At 36.6% G+C, this 21,760-nt stretch overlaps 2 protein-coding genes across 2 annotated transcripts in view; both read right to left on the bottom strand.

The window, feature by feature from the left end:
* LOC107673619 (metabotropic glutamate receptor 2-like) overlaps positions 1-13,294 on the bottom strand; it is a 37,193-nt gene extending 23,899 nt beyond the window's left edge. Inside the window, exons 1-2 of the mRNA XM_016467285.1 lie at positions 13,116-13,294; positions 893-1,582 (exon numbers count right to left, since the gene is read on the bottom strand). Of these exons, the coding sequence (XP_016322771.1) occupies positions 893-1,402 (510 nt within the window). The 5' untranslated portion in view covers positions 1,403-1,582; positions 13,116-13,294. The remainder of the gene's footprint in view (positions 1-892; positions 1,583-13,115) is intronic.
* A 2,375-nt stretch (positions 13,295-15,669) lies between these two features.
* LOC107673607 (testis-expressed sequence 264 protein-like) overlaps positions 15,670-21,760 on the bottom strand; it is a 69,798-nt gene continuing 63,707 nt past the window's right edge. The window contains exon 4 of the mRNA XM_016467253.1: positions 15,670-16,890. Within this exon, the coding sequence (XP_016322739.1) occupies positions 16,577-16,890 (314 nt within the window). The 3' untranslated portion in view covers positions 15,670-16,576. The remainder of the gene's footprint in view (positions 16,891-21,760) is intronic.

Below are 21,760 nucleotides of genomic sequence, written 5' to 3'. Positions count from 1 at the left end.
TGTGTCTTCACTGAGGAGAGGATTGAGTTTGGCCACACCGCCATAAAGCACAGATCGGTGGAATGTTGCAGTGATGTTTGTCCTTCTGTAGGTATTTCCCATCTCCACATATGATCATGGAGCTCACCTAGAGTGACCATCATGGTAGACCTTTTATTAAGACATGTGTGCCTTTCCAAATTATACCCATTCAATTGAATTTGCCACAGGTTAACTTCACTTGACGTGTAGTTACATTTACAAGCAATATGAATGCTCCTGAGCTAAATTTAAACTGTCCCAGATAACGGTAAAATAAATGAAGGGGTATGAATACTTTCACAAGGCACTGTATATATATATATATATATATATATATATATATATGTGTGTGTATATATACATATACGCATATATACGCATATACACAGAAAGTGTTACCCTAAAAATATTACTAACAATATCAAATTTATTATTTACTTTACTTTATAAAAATCTGAAAAGATTTCACTGCAAAAAGATATTTGTGCCACGACCTGAAGGTGGACACACTTAGATTTTTTTGTTTTTTACTTTTTAAAAAAGTGTAAACTATCAATCAGACAACATAAGGCATACAGAAGAGGTTTTTGAGCAAATTTTGTAATTATGTTGAGAATTTACTGTAGAGGCTTTAGAAATGTGCATATCAGCTATAATACAGTAGAGATTATAGAGTTAACTGAACTAAACTGCAGGCTTGTGCATACAGCCGAATGACAGCCATAGTGTGATAAACACAATATACATGCAAATGACTCCTAATGCACATTTATGACTTGCTACATCACAACATATAATCTGGTTATCAAGAAATTTTGCTGGAAGAAAACAAACAAGCAGATGAATAAACACAGGAGACGGGAAACAGTACCTGTATGGATACATCACTGTAGGAGCCTCCGATCACTCCAGAGATTGCGAGTGGAACATCATCATGGATGGCGTAGGATCCATCCGGACACGTGTACTCACTATCGTCCACTTTTGTAAGCGAAGCGCGCACAAATTCAAGCGACTGCTCCAGCGCATACGTGTCCTTTGAGCAAGTGTCCAGAATGTGGGCACCTAACGTTACCCCGGGCAAAATCTGATCATCTTGATTGATCTTGTCCAGGGCTAGCAGCATCGCCTCCAGTCTCTGAATCCCTCTTTGTGCATTGATACGGCCACAGTCCTGAGCCCCCTCCCCCTTTTGATGAACAGGAAACAGGCCTCCAATCACCAGGTCCCCCTCCATTATGATATCTTTCTTGGAGGTGTCAGTGTTGTAACCTGGGACAGCCAAAGCCTGGGGTGTCCTGGCCAATAGAAGCAGCAGTAGAGTGAGATGAAGTGGCCAGGAGGGGCCGTGACCTCTGAAATGAGCTGACCTCTGAGCCATGATCTGGATACTTTACAGGTCAATCCCTATTTAGCAGTCTCAGTTGTTGGAAAGGGATTGGGCTCAAGCCGAGCTAAAGGAAAGACTTCAGACACTTCAGTGCGCTTGTAAGCAGGCATAGGCAAACTCAAGCATCATCGCCATCTCCTGCTTGTTTGTGGAGTTAGTGAAGATCACAATCTGTGATTAAAACAGAAAGAAAGTGGGAATTAGATGCTGCACTGCAATACACAACAATTGCTTTGATTTTCCATTACCCATGTATTTTGTTTTAAGAGATAAATGAAGAATAAGCTTGGGGACATGAACATTTCATAATAAAAAATAAATTTGTCCCATCCGGTTTTTTTTTCTATACTTAAAAATTTAGTTCAGCCAAAAATTAAAATTTTTTCATTAATTACTCACCCTCATGTCATTCCAAACCCCTAAGACCTTCATTCATCTTTGGAACACAAATTAAGATTTTTTAAGAAATCCGAGAACTTTCTGATCCTCCATAGACAGCAACGCAACTGACACGTTCAAGGCCCAGAAAAGTAATAAGGACATTGTAAAAATATCCAAATAGTGACATCAGTGGTTCAACCTTAATTTGATGAAGCTACAAGAATACTTTTTGTGTGCAAAGAAAACAAAAATAATGACTTTATTCAACAATTTATTCTCTTAGATGCATTGCTGTCTATGCAGGGTCAGAAAGCTCTCAGATTTCATCAAAAATATCTTAAATTGTGTTTTCCGAAGATGAACGAAGGTCTTATGGGTTTAGAACGACATGAGGGTGAGTAATTATAATTAATGACAAAATGTACATTTTTGGGTGAACTAAGTCATTAAAGTGGGTAACAGCAACACAATTCTTGAACATTTCTTCACATACTACTTGGTAAATTGGTAAAATAGTGGTTTACGCAATCCTTTTGTGTGGGAACCACATGAATAATTTCCATTGGTGTTAATGTAGCGTTGCTGAATCTGGACAGGGGATTTCTATTTCCCAGCGTGCATTGCTTGGGACTGGATGGGGACATTAAATGTTGAAATTAAGTGTTATTTTATGTTTTTGAGCGAGATGAAAAAGTAGAAACTCATTCATATTTAATGTTCTGCTATGTTGGGATTTTGCAGCTTTTCTCTCATATGGTGGAGTTTTGGGTTATTATTGTGGTGAAGAGTGAAGCTAAGTTATGAAAATATGTTGCTTTACTCAAAAAGAAATTGGTAACACTTCACATTAAGGTTTCATTTGCTAACATTACTAAACTACATTAGTTACCATAAAATAACGATAAACTATATATTTTTTTTCTTTGTTCGTGTTAACTTTATCCCTAAAACAAGAACAATTATCTGCCAGTGGGGTAAGATAACCTTTCTTTCTTTATAATCTTGTTGTCTCCTTAAATTAAGTTTTTTAGTCATTCTGAATTTTTTTTTTTTTTTTTTTTTAGTTTTAGGCAAAAACTCTTAATTTTAAAGACTTAATAGTTTTTGCATCTCAAGTAAACATATCTTGATTTAATAATGTTTAGATGTACATACTGAAAAATAAAAACAATTTGACATACTGACAAAAATATTGAAAATATTTAGCATTTGATTTATTCTTATCAGTGGTTGTAAGAGATCCCCAACTGAGAGACTCAAATGTAATTTGTTGTGCAGTTGAAATATCATCATTTGGCTGCACTAATTTTCTCTGTAACTCTCAGAATTGAATTTCTCAGAATTTCTCTGTTATTCCATCGGGCTGCTGGATTTGTTAACTCACAGTGCTAGGTATGGGCTCCCTAAGGCCCCTTTCCCTTAAGCTCCTGGCTAGTCCATTGAGGGCTTTGTTCACTTATGTATATGTGTGTGTGTGTTAGGCTCTCTGCTCAGGGGACAGTGTGACCATTGTAGTGTAAAGCTAGCTCGCCTGAACTCATGTAGAGGATCACTATCAGACAGCTTGTAAGTAACAGCTGCTTCACACACACACACACACACACACACACACACAAGCATCAGCAATCACATCAGTATATAAGTTTGCATATATTTGCACTCAGAAAGACAGCGACCTTAAAAAATGCAGTTACAGCATGCACATCAAAACATAATTTTTTGTAAAAGATTCCCCATGTAGTAAGCAAATTGACCACAAAGGCCTAGTTTTGTTTCTCTCTCTTTCCTTTTTCTCTCTCTTTTATATGCCAGCATATCAATGGGGAGCATACATTCTAATTTCACACATGCTAAGAGGTGTGGAGTATAGCTTTCGGATGCTGTGAATGATGTAATTATGAGGTTTGCAGCCTCAACTCCTAGAGTGTGTGAGAAGAACGTGACTGCAAGCTGAGGTGGTTATTTACTTTTACATTACTATGACTTTTCAACTGAACATCACTGGAATTTCAATGAGTGAAATAAGAAATAAACGACACTGATTTAACCTTCATGTTCGGTTAATATAAAAACATACATAAGACTGATGTATAGGGTTGATATTTCAACTAAGAATGAATTGCACCTGCTGATAACATCATCTTCACGTTCGGTCTGAATAGTTTCGGCACCTCATTCACTAAAGGAATTATGCAAATCAGGTAACAGTCCCAACATGTTTAAGAAATTGTGCTGAATGCCACTTGCACAGCACAGTTCCCCAGTTTGCAGGCCAAGTGGGAGTGCAAAGTTGTGGAAGATGCTGAATTAGCAGTTTAAAATGCCAAAAGTGATCTCTACATACAGTATGTGCATCCGTGATATATGCTTGGATATAACACTCTTCCCCATCATTTGATATTTTGATGAATTACCGCTGCCACGATTAATAGAAAATATACTGAAAAATGACTTTCGCAAAAGTCTGTGGCTACTTTGTGAAACTACAGAGGGCTAAAGTGTTGATAACATCCGTCAAGTAAGTTTTTAGTTAGATCAGAGGAACATAAACTACCAGCCAAAAGTTTGGAACAATTACATTTTTTTTATGTTTTAAAAAAAAATCATTTTGCTCACCAAGGCATTCATTGGATGTAAAAAAAAAACAAAAAAAAAAACGTTAAAAGGCAATATTAAGTATAAAAAAACAGCAGAAAAACAAACGTTTTTCAATTTTGTTTAAAAAAAAAAAGATAATAAAATAGAAACAGCTCTTTTAAAAATTAAATTTTGTCATTATATGAATATCATATGTATGGCACCACGTTTCCGCCACTAAATAGAAAATAAAAAGGTTACAAAAAAAGCATTTTTATCTCATTCATTATATGAATATATATGAATATCATATGTATGGCACCATGTTTCTGCCACTGAATAGAAAATAAAAAAGGTTACCAAAAAAAGTGTTTTTAGCTCATAATTCTGACTTTCTCAGAATTGCGTAATGCGAAATTGCAATTGTGATTTTATTTTATAATTGTGAGATACAAACTCGCAATTCAGACTTTTTCTCAGGACAGTGGGATATAAACTCGTAATTGTGAGAAACAAAGTCAGAATTGCGAGATACAAACTCGCAATTCTGACTTTTTTCTCGCAATTCCGATTTATATCTCGCAATTCGTACTTTTTTGCGCGTTATAAAGCCCAATTCTGAGGGGGGGAAAAGACTGATATGTTCTCGGAATTGCGAGTTTGTATCTCACAATTCTGACTTAATAACTCGTAATTGCATGCAGTTCTGAGAAAAAAAGTCACAATTGTGAGATATAAGAAATTGTGAGGTTTATATCTTGCAATTTTGACAAATAAAGTCAGAATTGCGAGATGTATACTAACAATTGTGAGAAAAAAGTCAAATACGAGATGTAAACAAGCAATTGCGAGAAAAAGTCGCAATTACATTTTTTTTTTTTATTCAGTGGCAGAAACGGGCTTCCATCTATATAGAATCTGAAGATGATTATAAGGTTCATTTTGTAAATTATTTTTATTTTAATCATTGAAGACAGCAAGACCCTAAACATTTTCTACAGCAAACCAGCTTGTCCTAGTGAAACACCATGTTGGAGAAATAGAGACTATAAATAACCTGAGGAGGAAAAATACATTATAAATTAGACTATTTCTTTTCACCAGGACGAGTGTCATAAACATCAAATGAAAAATCAAGAATGAAGAATGAACAGCCAAACAGAAGTCCAACTGACCAGCAGGAGAGGGAGTGCTTGGGAATTGGAGAGTGTGTGTGTGTGTGTGTGTGTGTGTGTGTGTGTGTGTGTGTGTGTGTGTGCGTGCGTCCATATCTTAACAATGTATGTGTTCATCTCACTGAGACACACACTTACTCATTAGGGTCTTCTCCCTACCCTTTGTTTCCATGGAAACTTGCCAGACAAGAGTGAAAGGAAGGAAGAGAGAGAGAGGGAGCAAGCGAGAGAGAAGTGAGGCTACAAGGGCCAATCTAGTCTGCTAGGATGGGAGTGGAGTCCCTATGGGAATTCTTGTAAAGCTGGTGTAAATTGGCTATATCTTTTTACGACATACATCCCCTGAACCGCATCTCTTAAGGATTAATACTCGCATCCCCTCGGAACCATAACGATTATTTGAGACCGCTCTTCTCCACAACAGAATTTATTTATTGGATGATAAGCTTTTTAAGTAATATCTGACACCATATAGGTAGAGAGAAGTATTGTAAAAGTAAGATGAGGTTCTGTTGAAGTCAATCTAGGATTGCAGTGCAGTATAATGTTAAAGTGTTGAAAATGTCCCATATTCGTGATCGTGAACAGAAATCAGGTCTGGGACAAATGGTAAACATCTGTGGAAGAAAACAAGGGTGGGTCCTGATAGCAATGCAGAACTTGTAGTCAACTTGAAATACATTTTATATCTACAATGCAACATTTAACAATAAAACATGTAGGGCAGGACTTGATTTTATATAGAGGTTATTAACTGAATTGTGAAAAGTTGTCTCTGTAAGGCAGGTGGTTGCAGGGGACATTTTGAAAAATAAAGATGATTGGTGGCATCAGCCAGAAATGTGTTATTGCAGAAGCAGAGCAATTTTTATATTTTGATAGTAATATATTTTGGTAAACTATCCCTTTAAGAAAGTACATTTTGATTTAATGTTGACTTATTTATCTCCACTTACAGAGATGAATGTCTGTATATTTACACTAGAGATACGGCAATTCTCAGTAACCACCGAGTAACCACGCTGAAGTGGAATATTACATTTACATTTATTCAAATTTTGTAAATACATGGCAATTAAAGACCCATAAATTTGCCTGAATATCCAGTCCAATTACCCCCGTCTCGCTCTACTCTCCACTCCTTCTCCACTATCGCTTGTATCTTCCGCTTCACCAGGTGGCCTCTTCAATTTGATGGCGCTGCTTTTGCCAGTCTTCAAGACTGCTCCAGTCACGCAGTGTGAAGACACAGGGGAACTGAGAGATGCTGGCAGAGCGCAGAGGAAGAGACAGAACGCAAATAAGAGAGAGGAAGGAATGAGCAACCTTAAGGAGGAGGAGGATCCTCCCAAAGTGTTAATCCATTTCAGTATTTTCAATCTCATGCTGGCAAAAAGAGCAGCATGAATATGGTAATAGCACATCTAGGAGAGAGGTCATCTTTATGTAACCGCAGGGCCGAGGGAGGAAAAGGTAAGAGAGGAATTCTATACAAGGGCTCTTCTGCACTGATTAGAGAGGAGAAACTATGTAAATGAATTTCAGGCCACATTTTAGACGACAAAAAATACATTTCCAGGGAAGCAGGGCATGTATGCTGCTGCAGCTCGCTTTTATACCAATCCAAGAATCCCTCTCGGCAATAACCTGATCTTATGCGACCAACCTGTTGCTTTATTTAAAGTGGTCCACATCACTCATCAGTTAAACTGTAATCACCACCGTCAAATACCAAACGCTCAATTTTCAATTCCATTTGCCACAGTTAGCCATGCGATAAATGCACATTTAAGAAAATGACAGCTTCTCTCGGGTCTCCGCTACATTTGGGCCGCCGCCACCTTGCCAAGTCCGTCCTGGCAGTGATCAATCTGAAAACAATAAACTGACAGAATTACAACTTCAGCTTCTGCTAATCGCTGGATTGCAGCACATTTTTCGACAAGCTGACAAATGTCTTTTTAATTTGGAGCTCCAAACCACAAATCCAATTCGAACAACTGTGAGTGTGAGTAATGCCACAACCCAGCAGGCTCGCCATTTGATAACCATCCAAAGAGTCGGTGGCTGCTGTCCAAATGAGGTTTTGAACACCTTACTCAGGGCAGCCACATCATCAGCTACCATTTGAAGGGGAATTGCAATCATGTGTGTACAGTACAACTGCTCACTCCAAGGGGCCAAAATGACAGTTAGATAGGGCTAAATGCACTGAGCACTTTCTGGAAATCAGACTAGGAAACAATCCAATGATTCTCTTCACAGATTAAGCCTTAATAAAAGATGTCTACTTCAAAAGTGGTAAATGAAATAATTCATTTTTATTAACCAACGGTTAGTTCTTAATCCACTAATCTGATTGGCCGAGAAAAACGGGAGCGGATTCAAATTTGCATATTCAATACAACAGTGCTGCTGGTGTTATATTTCCTAAATAAATAATAAAAGACACATTTAAATATTTAATGTTTAAATTCACTCATGTTCAGTGTTCACAGGAAGCAAAAATTACCAACAAAATGATTACAAAATATGAAGTAACACTGTCCAAGACACCACCAGATAATGGAATAATGGCCTCCTATTATATTCACGGACTATTATGTTCACAAAAAGGCCTGAATGGGTCAAGCTGGAATCGAATGGAGTTAACAACTCATTTACCTAGTCCCTCAGTCGGACATCCCTCTCAGTTATTTCAAAGTCCACAGGAACTAAAAGCCTATGAGGAAGCACTCATTGCGGATGCCTGTTGATAATTTGAGAAAAAGAAGGTTACTAGTAATAATAATAGACCTTATTCAGGTTAAACGCCATTGTAAAACGAGTTTTACAATGGTGCACACTGTTTATATGTCCTAGAGATTATGTAATTTTCACAACACAACTTTCACAACTGTTTTATGGAGTTTTGTCTATTTTTTTCCCCAAAAAGATGGTTTGCCAGCCAAGTCATATGTGGTTAAACAACAGTACAATCCACTGAACACACTGTACTTCTATCCCTCACAGCCTTGATTTCATTCAAGCTGTGCCACAAATGTTTTAAGGGATGTTTCTCCAAAAATGTAGAAAAAATAAAAAAAAGAAGCCAATATCATTAGGGTATTCAAAATATCTTTTGTGATCTGCAGAACAAACTAAGTCACACAGGTTTAAAACAACATGCGGGTGAGTAAATGAGGACAGCATTTTCACTTCAGGATGAACTCTGCTGTTACATTTGGTTGTTTGAATGAGAGAATGTTTCAAGGACAGCAGAAGTGATTTTAAAACATTTTAATATACTTCCGAATAGACTTTTCCAGCTCAAAATATTGCCTCAGTGGAACTAAAAAGACCCACAGTGCAACTTGATCTGATTTAAGATATCTGACAATATAAGCCAACATATTTTACTAGTTCTCCTTTAAAGCTTTAGAAGCTAAATATTAGATTATAAGAGAATCAGCCTACTGACCTTTTCACATGAGGTACTTATTATCAGATCATAGTAAGGGACAACTAACATTTAAATGACATCCATTCACTGCATTGCAGCTTGGAGACGACAGGAAATAGCAATTAAAATGCTGCCAATCAAACTCCCCACACTCCAAACCACTGTGAAATCAACTACACAAAAGATCAAGAGATTGTTTGGTTGCAAAATTGGATTTTTACTTAAATTTGTAGCTTTTTTCCACTGTATGTGTGCCTGTGTGTGTATCTACAGCTGATTTCAACATACTGTATATATGTGTCTTTCTTACTTCTGTAGCGTCTTTTACAAACACAAGGAACGCTTCTCCTCTGCATTCTATATGGTCTCTCCCCTCCTTCTCTAAACCTGTACATTATTCATGTCCCAGTCACTGGAGACCCATGAGCTGCTGCATACTGGGTTTCCCTTTTGCCTTTAAACACTTTAATGCAACCCTAATATATCACAATATGTATTTCTCTGACACATACTCTCAGGAGTGTGAGTAAACACACATATGGTCTTTTCTCCCTGTTGGACAAAGTACACAGCACAGACCCGCTGTGATGAAACCCCCCTACATGTCTGCCTTTAGTTCTAAGTATTTGCATTTGGTTTAGTTTTTCTCCCTTTCTCTCAGAAGTACACAAATATATACACACGTGCCCTACTGCACAGATGCACAAAAGACACACAGATCCTCCTGTCTCTGTGCACGAGTCTCTCCTGGGATCTGCATGGTCGCAGAATTTCTCTGTAAGTCTTTTACAAGATGCTTGACAAGAAACAAACACCACCTGCTACTGAATGTGCCTGATGCATTCCAGAGGATCTCAGCATTACCTCAGACTGCCAGAGTGAAAATGAAGACATTCATTATTCACACAGCACTTTTACCGTAAAAGGTTGTTTGACAGATCGGTGACATTAAAAAGCTGCTATAATGCTATATGTCGTCAATGGCATTGCACTAAGCAAAGATCATTGATTTAACATTGAAATAATGTTAAATCAATGAGCTTTGCTATTTGGGATAAGGTAAATATCATAAGAATGCACCATTAAGCAAACTTTGAAGAAGAAGTGGGTTATATTCATCATTCGGTTATCACTCTGTCCATAAAGTTTAGCTAATAAAACCAAACTTTGTTAAGCAATAAGAGTGAATTAAGCTGCCTCATTTTATATATCAATCATTTAATCTGTTAATCATGTGGTAGATTAATAAAACGATGTGTGATTATCAGGGAGGGATATGTGATAAGATAGACATCTGTTTAATGAAAACATTCACTCAACTTTCATTCCCATTGTCCTCTTGTGAAATGAATTCTGTCATTGTTTATTCACCCTCATGTCGTTCCAAAACACTCTCGAAATATCTTCTTTTATATTCCACAGAAGAAAGAAAGTCGTAAACATTTGAAATGACATGAGATTGAGAAAGAGAACATCCAAATTCTTCACAGAAAGCTCTCCCAGCCCAGACAGGACTCGAAGCGGAGACTTTCTTGCTGTGAGGTGACAACCCCACTTTACACCTCCATTACTTTTACTATCTTTGTTGCTGTAACCTATCAGTCACTCCTGTAGCAGAATAATCTCACAAGAGGTTAATCTATTTCCCGCCTACTTGTCAGCATCTGTGACTTATCCCACTACCGTAAATCCTTCACCAAAATGCTTGTCGTCCAGACTAAAAAGCCATTAGTTGAACTCTGTGTTAGCAATTCTGAGTTTTATTGTTGATCAGTTTTCAAAGCGGCTGTGTTACTTGCAGATAAGGACTAAGGAGGCACTTTTACACGCCATGGCAGTGATAACGCAGCTTCGCCGTGCTCACAGAGGCGTCTCCACTTTACTGGATCACCGAGACCTGAAGGATTGGCTTTTTTATCTCTCTCTCTCTCTCTCTCTCTCTCTCACTCCATTTCTCTTTTGCTCCATTTCAGAATTCAACAATTCAGAAATAAATGTAAAATAATTGAAATTCTCTTAATTAAAGCAAAATAAATGCAATCTAATTGGTCCTAATCAGTAAACAAAAAACTAATCAAATATATGTTATCCATCCATTCACACATTATTTAAAAATACGAATACATTCGGGTGATTCATAACTGTTTTTGATTCACTAAATAGAACCGACTCAAACGAGTCATTCGTTCGGGAATCGGAATGCACTGATCGCCTTGTTTCTGCGTTGTTCCATCCGCACGGCAAAACCATGCACGTTCGTGAAACGTTAACTGAACCGAATATGAAGGTAGAATGACGTCAAAAAGATTTGCATACGCAGGTTCTTTAAACTGTTGTTTTCGCTTGCAAATCACTGTTCACAGGCTTGCAGTGCTTTTGACCGTCTTTTGGCGAAAAAAACGTGCCAAAAGTGTAAGCGCGGAAAAATGGAAGTCAGAAGCATGCAGATCATATTTATTTTGCGTTAGCATGAAGCTGCAGTTTCACAATACATGAATTACACTTACGAGTAACAGTAAAATGCTGCAAATAATTGTTTCTTGCGCTTGAAACGCGATTTACACCTTTACAAAGCTTCTCTTGCGCATGCAAATTTAATTTACGCTTACAGTCTTGTGTACACTTCCACAACTCTTACCCTGCGTATGCAAATCTTTTTGACGTCATTTTACCTTCATAACCGAACGTAATAAAAAATAATTCAGTTGTTCAGGGGACCGTTTCGGTTCTCGTTTTCCAGTTTTACTGAGCAGAGACTGCGTGGCGCGATTCTTGGAGATTCTTCACTGGAGAAGATAAGAGCATGTCCGTCGCGAGCTGAATTATTTAAAAAACAACCAGCCTAGCGGTTCTTTGCCTCTGTTTGTGTTTCTTTTATTTTTAAACCACAGCTTGATTTGGGCTGCCATGCTCGCTGAAAGCCAAACACACATAGTGGTCGTTAGCATGTGTTTATTTCCATATTTAATACATTAATTTTTTTATTCAATTCATAAATAGGGACGAAAAATGAAAAGATTATAATGTTACTCATGTTAACTCCCGTATGATGTAATTTTAGGAGACATGCACCAGCTAGACGTGGTCAAACCTGCACATTGTGATATAAAGCTGATATATAGCCTGGATCTGATCACGATTTTAAACATTTCAGAGAGGCAGCAATCAAAACCCAGGGCATGAACTAACACCGTTTTTATTATGATTCGAGAGAAAGGTTTAGACACAGCCACAATAAAAAAAGAAAATAAAAAACTTCCCATACCATGGACTGCAAAAGATGAATTACATAATGTTTACGGGAAAAAATGTATATATTCTAAAGGCAATAGTATTTTTTTCTGCTTTTGTTAAAATTATGTATCTCGTAAATTTATTGAAAATGTTTACAGCGTATCTCACATGAACAACTGAATAAGAGACATCCCGATACACTTTACTGTATGATTACATTAATTGATAATACTGTCTGAATTGTAAATCAAATGCAAATTTTATAATGCAACACGTTAGAAATGTGTAAGACTTCCTTATACGACTCAGGAAGTTTCAGGGTGGTGTGAAAAGTCGACAAGCTTTGAAATGAAACCGTAAGCCCCTTTAAAGTCGTTTTAATAAGATTCCTCACTTAAACTTGTGATATGTTAATGCGAAGCTGGTTAAATATATCCACTGCTTTTTCACTTCGCGAAACTGTTGAAAATACATGCAACAAGCCACGATTTTAGAGAAATGAAGTTGGGAGTAGTGGGAACAGGTTTTCTAGAGATGCGTTTCCAGACACACCCCGGAGCGGAGCGGGAGTGTTTTGCTATTCAAAGCAATATGTGATGAGATGTTACCTGTACGATTGTTTATCTGATCTGACGCTGGCTTGTGTTGCCTTTTTGAAAACGTGTCAAACCGAAAGACTTGTGCAAATGAAAAACAATGCAATGCGTTTATTTTAAAGAAGTAATAATAATAATTATTATTTTTTGATCGCGTCAGATGTCAAAATGCATGTTTTAACCAACTGTTAGCAACGCTAAGTTTATCCCTGTCTGCATATGTCGTGCTAACCGATCTCCAGAAAGCATATATGGTAACATTATATCAACAGATAAAAATCAGACGATAACCATCTTACCTGACCTGTCCAGTTCACCTCTCATCGACAGATTCCTGGCGGATCTACTTAAAGACATCCGGTTAGAAGTCCGTATCCTCGCATACAGTTTCGTATTACTCTAATGTTGAATTTAAAACATATGGCTGAATTCCAGCAGTGGAATCCAGGTTTCATTCAGCGGGTGAAGTTTGCATTGAGCGCGCGTGGAACTGTCCGTGGTGCTGAAAAGGCGTCGCGCGCGTCATTGGATTCCTTGAGATTTTTTGCCACCTAGACTGAATTAGCCTACCTAAAAACGCCAAAGAACACTCGCTGCACACAGACTTTTCTAAGTATTACAGAGCGTTAAAGAAATGCATTTGAAGTGTCACAGATTAACTTTTTATGCATAAGTTTAACGCCTATTGACGACTCTAAGAGCGCGTGTGTGCATGCGTGCGTGCTCTGATGGAATTACATTTGCACTGATTTGGTGTCTAACCCTGAAACGGTGAGCTCAAAATATCGACTGGATTTCTTCATCTGAAAAACAACTTGAAAGTGGGGATGTACGCTAGATGCGTTTCCAATTCACCGACCAGTGCCCCAGAAACAAACTACAACGAACGATCACTGAACGCATATCGTGAACTATCGAGAAAACTATGCTGACAACAACTTGACTCAGTCTGTTCTAACTGCTCCGCGAGACAGAATATGTATATACACCGAAAGACGTCAGATTGTGTCGGTTTTGTCTAATTGGCCAAGTACCAGTCTGCGACGGCGATGTATTAAAGTTGGCTTGTCAGAATCACACATCATGAGATCAATGTCCCATTTCAGGTCGATAAACAAGTTTCAACATGACACGAGAGGAAAGCACCCATGAGGATTTTCTCAGACCGAACATAGATTGTGTGTGTTGACCCTTTACACATTGAGCCAGTCACATCCCATCTTGGATTATCAATGTTTTAGCCTACAACCTGCGAGAGAGTTTGTCTGCGAAATCTGTTTAGTTGTAGATCGCCATCAACGTCTTGAAAATTAGAGAAAGGTTACTTACACAGATGGCATAGCTATTCCACGAAGGATCCTAAACACGTTACATTGTAAGTGACAGAGTTAGTAAATAATACATTGATATGCAAAAGAACATATTGTGCAGTGAGCAAAGTCAGACCATTTTAAGAGCAACGGATAGTTGACCCAAAAATGAAAATTCAGGTATTTACTCACCATTATGTTGTTCCGAACCCCTATGAATTTCTTTCTTCTGTAGAACAGGAAAGGGGATGTCAGGCAGAAATGTTAGGGTCCGACAGCCTCAGTCACCATTCACTTTCATGACGTCTTTTTTCATACAATGAAAGTGAATAGTGACTAAAGCTGTCATTCTACCTAACATCCTGCCTTCCATGGAAAAGCCTGAATTTAAAACATAGCCAAACTCTAATTAAACAATATCATACAGGTAATAGTGTTACTGTGGTGGTGACTATAAGTACAAATAAGATTCAGCCTCGGGTTGTTGTTCATTACAGCAGCACTATTGCAAGTGTGATATTATGTTTCTGCAATAAGAAGGCAATAAATGAAAGATACATTACATACAAATATAGAAGATACACAGAGGCCACTAATTGGGTTTATTTTTGCTTCGCCAATGAAAATAGGTCAAAAAGAGCATAACTCCAAAGTTCCTCTTTTTCTGTGCTTCACTAAGCTCACAGCAATTCTGTGACAAAGTGTTCAGAAGATAGAGAACCTGCCGGAGCTTTAGGATAAGACACTTGTATTGATCTGTATTGTCAATGGCAAACACATCATCTAAACAGATCTTCAGAGTAACTGCACAACAAAGGAGGGCATTTACACCAAAGGGGATTCCTGAGGCTTAAAATAGATAATAAGACACTATACTTATCAATTAATACTAAGAACTAAGGCTAGCAAATGACAGCAGAAAACAGCTAGGGAAATAGTAACAATAATAATACAATAAATAATAGAGCTTTACACAATAAATATATACACAACCATTCAAAAGTTTAGGGTCAGTATGATTTTTTATTTTTTTGGAAAGAAGGAAAAATAAAGAAATTAATACTTAGATTTAGAGACATTTATAATATCACATTTTTTTTTTTTTTGCCGTCTTTTCTTTTTTTCAACTATTAAGCAGCACAACTGTTTACAAAATTGATGATTCAAATAAATGTTTTTTGAGCACCAGATCAACATCGAATGCATTCTGAAGGATCATGTGACACTGAAGACTGGAGTAATGATGGTGAAAATTCAGCTTTGCCATTACAGGAATAAATTACATTTTTGAAAAAATATATTAAAATAGAAACAGTTATTTTAAATTTTAAATATGACCATTTTTACTTTACTTTTGAATCAAATAAATGCAGCATTGGTGAGCCTAAGAGACTTCTTTTAAAATCATAAAATCATAAAATAAAAAAATAAAAAATCTTAGACCACAAACTTTTGAATGGTAAGAGTATACTTCATATCTTTGTTTAGTAAGAAGGTTGAAGTAGCTGTTAAAGTGAACACACAAACCACAAACACTTCCCCATTTGCCTTACACATACTTTATATTTTCTTGCAGAATCACAATGTAAAAGACTGATCAAATGACCTGCTGAACATCAGAGAGCAACTGTCAGTATCAAAAGATGAAATAGCGTATGATACAACTGATATTCAAACACAGTAAGAAAAATATAATCCAAAACAAACAACAGTCCTTACGCTGAAAACCCTGTTTCTCTCCTAATTAGCTTATGAAAAATAGAAAAATACATGGGAAAGAAAGAGAAAATATAGCCTGATTTACTTGAATATGTCCTGTGTATTGTTTGTATTGACTTTTTCTTTTCCAAAAAAACAATAAATCAATTACATGCAGAGGGCACCAAAATAGTCAAATTAACACACTCCAATCATTAACAACATGCACTTTTTATTCTCACTCTTTTTCAGTTCTATTCTACAGCAACAGACAGCATTTAGAATTAATTATTCATGTTTTGAAGCAAACGTTACTGAATACATCATCTGTAGAACATGTTAATGAAATAAAATGTCTGATTAAGCTTCACTTAGTTGCGTTAATAATGTTACCTCATTTTCAGAATCTGCCTGATTTACTTGCTGCCTGAATGTAGTTGATGATTACCGTGGGAAGACAGACAATAGAAAGCCACATATACAAATCGTTTAAACAAATACAAAGCCGAAGAATAATGTGCATTTCATTAAGTCTTTAATATAAGGTTCTGAAAGGGATAACTGCTTGTTTGCTGATAACAAAGTAGTAACTTTTTGGATATTTAGGGATGTTAATTTCAAAGACGTAGGAAGAAAAAAAAAGCCTTTGATGATTTCAAAGACACAGACAAACTTTCTCCCTCTCACACATGCACCCACACTCACATATGCGCTCATCATTCACCCACATTCCCTCTAATCCGCTTTATCCTTCACTCCTCCCTGTTCCTGATTGTTTCTCCCACCATCATAGGCTTCTGCTGTCCATTATGGTCTTCCTCCTCCACTTCGTTTTTCTTCTCCTCCTTCTCCTCTTCCACTTCCATGTCCAGCTCTTCAAAGGAAGAGCCACTGCCTACAGACTCACTGGACCCTTTGCTCCCTTGGTCCCCATCCTCACTTTGACCCTCTTCCTCACCCAGGCTCGGCTGAGAGCTCTCCAGTAACGGGGCTGAGGCCTCCATCACATCCCTGCTCTCTTCAACCACTTCCTGGATCACTGGTCTTGACTTTTTCTCCGGTTCACCTGGAACATAAAGTATATTAACAGGTTAATCAATTAAGATTTTGCCCCCGCAACACAGAATCCCTCTAGGCCACGTTTCTTGATACAAAGGAAATGTTCATATTGTGCCAAAATTGTTCTAATTCTACTCATAAAGAGTCCCTTCAATATTATTAGGAACAATTCTGAGTAAACAGACTGAGAAATTTGGTTAGAATTTACTCACCCTCAGGTCATCATGGACGTAGATGAGTTTGTTTCTCCATCGGAACAGATTTGGAAAAATGTAGCATTACATCACTTGCTCACCAATGGATCCTCTGCAGTGAATGGGTGCCGCCAGAATGTGAATGGGTGCCGTCAGTTCAAACAGCTGAAAAAAACATTACAATAATCCACAAGTAATTCACACGACTTCAGTCCATCAATTAATGTCTTGTAAAAGTGAAAAGCTCCATATTTGCAAGAAACAAATCCATCATTTTAACTTCAAACTGTCACTTCTGGCCAAAATATGAGTCTACAATCCATAACAGTGAAAAAGTCCATCGCCCTGTTGTCTTCTCACATCAAAATCACGTTTGTTTAGAGCCATTTTAGACTGTTTTGTTTTTTGCTTGTAAACAGTTTGTGATCTGTGCATATTTCTCTCTTGATTCCGATGAGGTGCCTTTTTCACTGGAGAAAGCAATATTATGGATAAAGGACTCCTGTTTTAGCTGGAAAAAATAGTTAGAAGTTAAAAACTTCTTAATGATGAATTTGTGTCTTATAAACACACAGCTTTACACTTCACAAGACATTAATTGATGGGCTGGAATCGTGTGGATTACTTGTGGATTATGATGATGTTTTTATCAGCTGTTTGGACTCATTCTGGCGACACCCATTCACTGCAGAGGATCCATTGGTGAGCAACTGATGTAATGCTAAATCTCTCCAAATCAGTTCCCATGAAGAATCGAACTCATCTTCATCCCGGATAACCTGAAGATGAGTACATTTTCAGCAAATTTCATTGTTGGGTGAAGTATTCCTTTAACATCCATAAAAACTTTCGATTGCACAAAATGCTCTTTATAGTAAAAAAAAAAAAATGTTTTTTTAAGAATTTTTTAAAAATGTTCTTCATACTAAGAAAAAATGGTTCTTTTAAGAATTATGAAAGGTTCTTTGGGGAACCAAAAACAGTTCCTACATGACATTGCTGTGAAAACCCACTCTTGGAATTTTTAATAGTGTAAATGATTTAAAAAAAATAAGCTAATACAAGTTTAAAACTTAAATTATAAAATAAAAAAAAAAAGGAAAATGGAAGTTTAAAGTCCTGCTGTTACCGCTGATAGCCTTCGGGGATCCTTTAATGGCATTTCAGCATCAGAGGGTTACAGTCATTTACTAACTGCAGTATAATTGCAAGAAGCTGTGCTGTTATCGTGACACACACCAGGTGAGAGCTATAACTGCCAAAAAGCTAAATATAAGCTAAAACAACCCCCAAAGGCTGTGTTTGAGCCAAATTATAAAAATGCCTCCAAAGGGATTTCAAATATTTAACTCAGAATTAAAGGTGAGGCATCAGTAAACAGCTGCGATTCTGTTGGGGGGAAAAAGGAATTCCTAAATGAGGAATAGAAGCTTTATCAATCGAATTTAGTGGTCACTACACAAACATGCTAAACTGGCAAAGACCCAAAGCAGTTGTTAACATTTTAAGTACTAGTTATATTATTATGGCTGTACATAGATTAAATTGAAAAAAAAAAAATCTAATCAATTACACAAAATGCTAAATTTATTGGATTTATCAATTGTTACCAAAAACAAAACAAAAACAAAAAACAAAGAAGGCACTACATTATTGTGGCAGACAAGTAAAGCATTGAATAGACATTACAAAGCAGCTTTACAAGTCAATAAACTGAATATTTTATTTACATATAATTGAACATAAGCCTAATCACACACCACAATCCTTTTGAAAATCGAGTAAGGGGCTGTTCTGTGAAAATAGGAAGAAGAGTAACTTAAAAATATAGACAGAAAAATAATTAAACTCCATTGCGTCTCAAAAAAATTTGAACATGATCTCTTCGTAAGGTGTAATTTAAGAGGGTCATGGCTGCAATCCTTTGCTGAAACTATTTTAAAATGCTTAAAATGAACAAATAAAGTGACTGAATCACAATGAGGATGGAGATGGATGAAAGGGATGTGGGGAGGAGGAAGGAAGGAAGGAAGGAAGAAAGAGAATGGGAGAGAGAATCTACACTGTGAGTCTAATACCAGCTATTTAAACTAGAATAAAACTTCCCATTTGGCCTAATTTCTTTTAGGACAGCAGTGAATTTGACCTCTCTTCCCTCCCTGCCAGTATTATTTTAGATGAAAAGGAATGATCCCTCTCTCATCTAGCTCATCTCAACATATTAGATATGGCATCTCAATTAAGCACCAGCTCTCTGCTCATTGTGAAGATCCACACCGGCAGAACAGAGGAGCAGTGAGGGGAAGACCTTTTCAAACCCCATTAGGTGACACACCTTAAATTTGCCCACCACATAAATATGCTTAAATGTCATTCATTTTAAATGAATCCTCCCTAAGAAGCCTGAAGGAATGGTCTTTGTATGACAGTAATAAATTCTTGGTCAAAGGAAGAACCTACTCAGCTATGCAAACCACGACCACAAAATATGGATCTATATGCTGGAACAAGTAATATTTTATGTAGACTTATTTTCAAAATTGTTTATATATATTTATTTTTATATTTATATAAAAATACACACACAAGACGTTTTTAATAATTTGTTTATTTTTATTTTATTCTATCAAAAATATAGTAAAACAGTAATATTGTGAAATATTATTACAATTTAAAATAACTGTTTTTTTGTTTGAATATATTTTAAAATGTCATTTATTCTTGTGATGGCAAAGCTGAATTTTAAGCATCAAGTTTCACATGATCCTTCAGAAATCATTCTAATATGCTGATTTGGTGCTCAAATATTATTGGTGCCCAATTATTAATAAAGTTACTTATTATCATTGTGGAAAACTAGTTTTTGCTGCTTTATTTATTGACTGATTTATTTGGAAACTATGATACACATTTTTCCAGGATTCTTTGATGAATAGGAAGTTCATTGACCAGCATTTATTTGAAATCAAATTTATTCGTAACATTATAAATGTATTTACTGTCACTTAATCTGTCACTTAGTCAATTTAATGCATCCTTGCTGAATAAAAAGTTTTATTTTTTTAATTGTATTTCCCCCAGACTTTGGACTAAAACAGAAATCGTTACCCAAACCGTTCATCTAAAACCTACTCGTAAGACAGCATCTTCCTTCCCAAGTCCAAGTCACCACAGCTAATTATAACCTCTCAGCCAGAGTATGTGAGAAACCTTTTAACAACCCAAAAGGGCACCGCTATGATTAGACTGGGCTTTCTGGTCCTGGTGAATTTGCCTGTACTTGTCCTTCACATTGTGCACAGTGTACCCTTGGTGCTCTTGAGCACCGTGACACTGGAATTAGCTCTGTTCACAGCTTGAATGACACCCTCTAAAAGATCATTGTCACATCCGAGAATGGTCATTTGGGAGCAGAACGTGATGCTCAGCGGGTCCCTAATTCACCAGCACTATCCACTTTTCCTAATCACTTTCCTGGCCCTAATAACTCACCTTATTGTCATTATCGGGTTCAGTTCTAGACAGATCCTGGCCTGCCTGAGTCTCAGAGTGTCAGACCACAGGAGACAGACACAAAAGATTAAAAATGGAAAATGAGACACTATGGTCATTAACTAGTATAATATGATCATGGTAATAAATAGCATGGTGATATTAAACAAGTCACACTCTGAAAATGAACTTTTCATTGAACACACCGTCTACAGCAGGTGTTAGTAGATAGAAAAATCAAAATGGCAAAGAAAAATATTATAATACATGCTATATATAATACATATAATTGTATCTCTTTATAAATCACTTATTAAAAAAGAGTGTGCACCATTGTATATCACTGAAAAACAATAAACAGTTTTGGCACTAACACGTCAAATATTTGATATGTGGGGGTGAACTTCCAGTAGTAGAATTTGCTTCCAGGCTCTCCAAACGGTTTGAAATCTCAACAAAGCTGAAGCATATCTTTCCATGGAAAGCCTCTTAAATCGCATTTGCCTAAATTAGTTTCTAAATTGGGTCCAGTGGGATTGTTAGCCGAGCTTCAGGATTTTTGTTCAGTAAAATGTTTCAGACGAAAGGAATTTTATTGAAAGAAGACAGGACTACGTAATGATATGTACAGTAAAAGAGAGAGAGTAAGTGATAGTGAGAAAGAGCCCATCACTAACACTGTAACAAAACCAAAAATATTAGATTTAATACAAATTCAGCAAAGTAAAAAAATGTAATATTTATGTAAATGTACTGTATGTAATATATATATATATATATATATATACAGTTGTGCTCATAAGATTGCATACCCCTTGCAGAATATGCAAATATGTTAATAATTTTAACTAAATAAGAGGGATCATTAAAATTGCATGTTATTTTTATTTAGTACTCTCCTGAATAAGCTGTTTCACATAACAGATGTTTATATATACTCCACAAGACAAAATAATAACTGAATTCATTAAAAATGACCCCATTTAAAATTTTATATTTTATACTTAATACTGTGTCATTTCCTGGATGATCTTTTTTCTGTTTTGTGATAGTTGTTCCCTCGTTGCTTGTTGGTCCTGAGCAGTTCAACTGTCTGCTGTTCTTCAGAAAAACCCTCCAGCTCCTGCACATTCTTTGGTTTTCCAGCATCTTCTGCATATTTGAACCCTTTCCAACAGTGACTGTATGATT

This window comes from Sinocyclocheilus anshuiensis, unplaced genomic scaffold (assembly GCF_001515605.1).
Source record: "Sinocyclocheilus anshuiensis isolate Anshui unplaced genomic scaffold, SAMN03320099.WGS_v1.1 scaffold44, whole genome shotgun sequence".
Classification (NCBI taxonomy): Eukaryota; Metazoa; Chordata; class Actinopteri; order Cypriniformes; family Cyprinidae; genus Sinocyclocheilus; species Sinocyclocheilus anshuiensis.
Note: the sequence above shows the minus strand (reverse complement) of the source record. Positions and strands in the feature narration are given on the sequence as shown.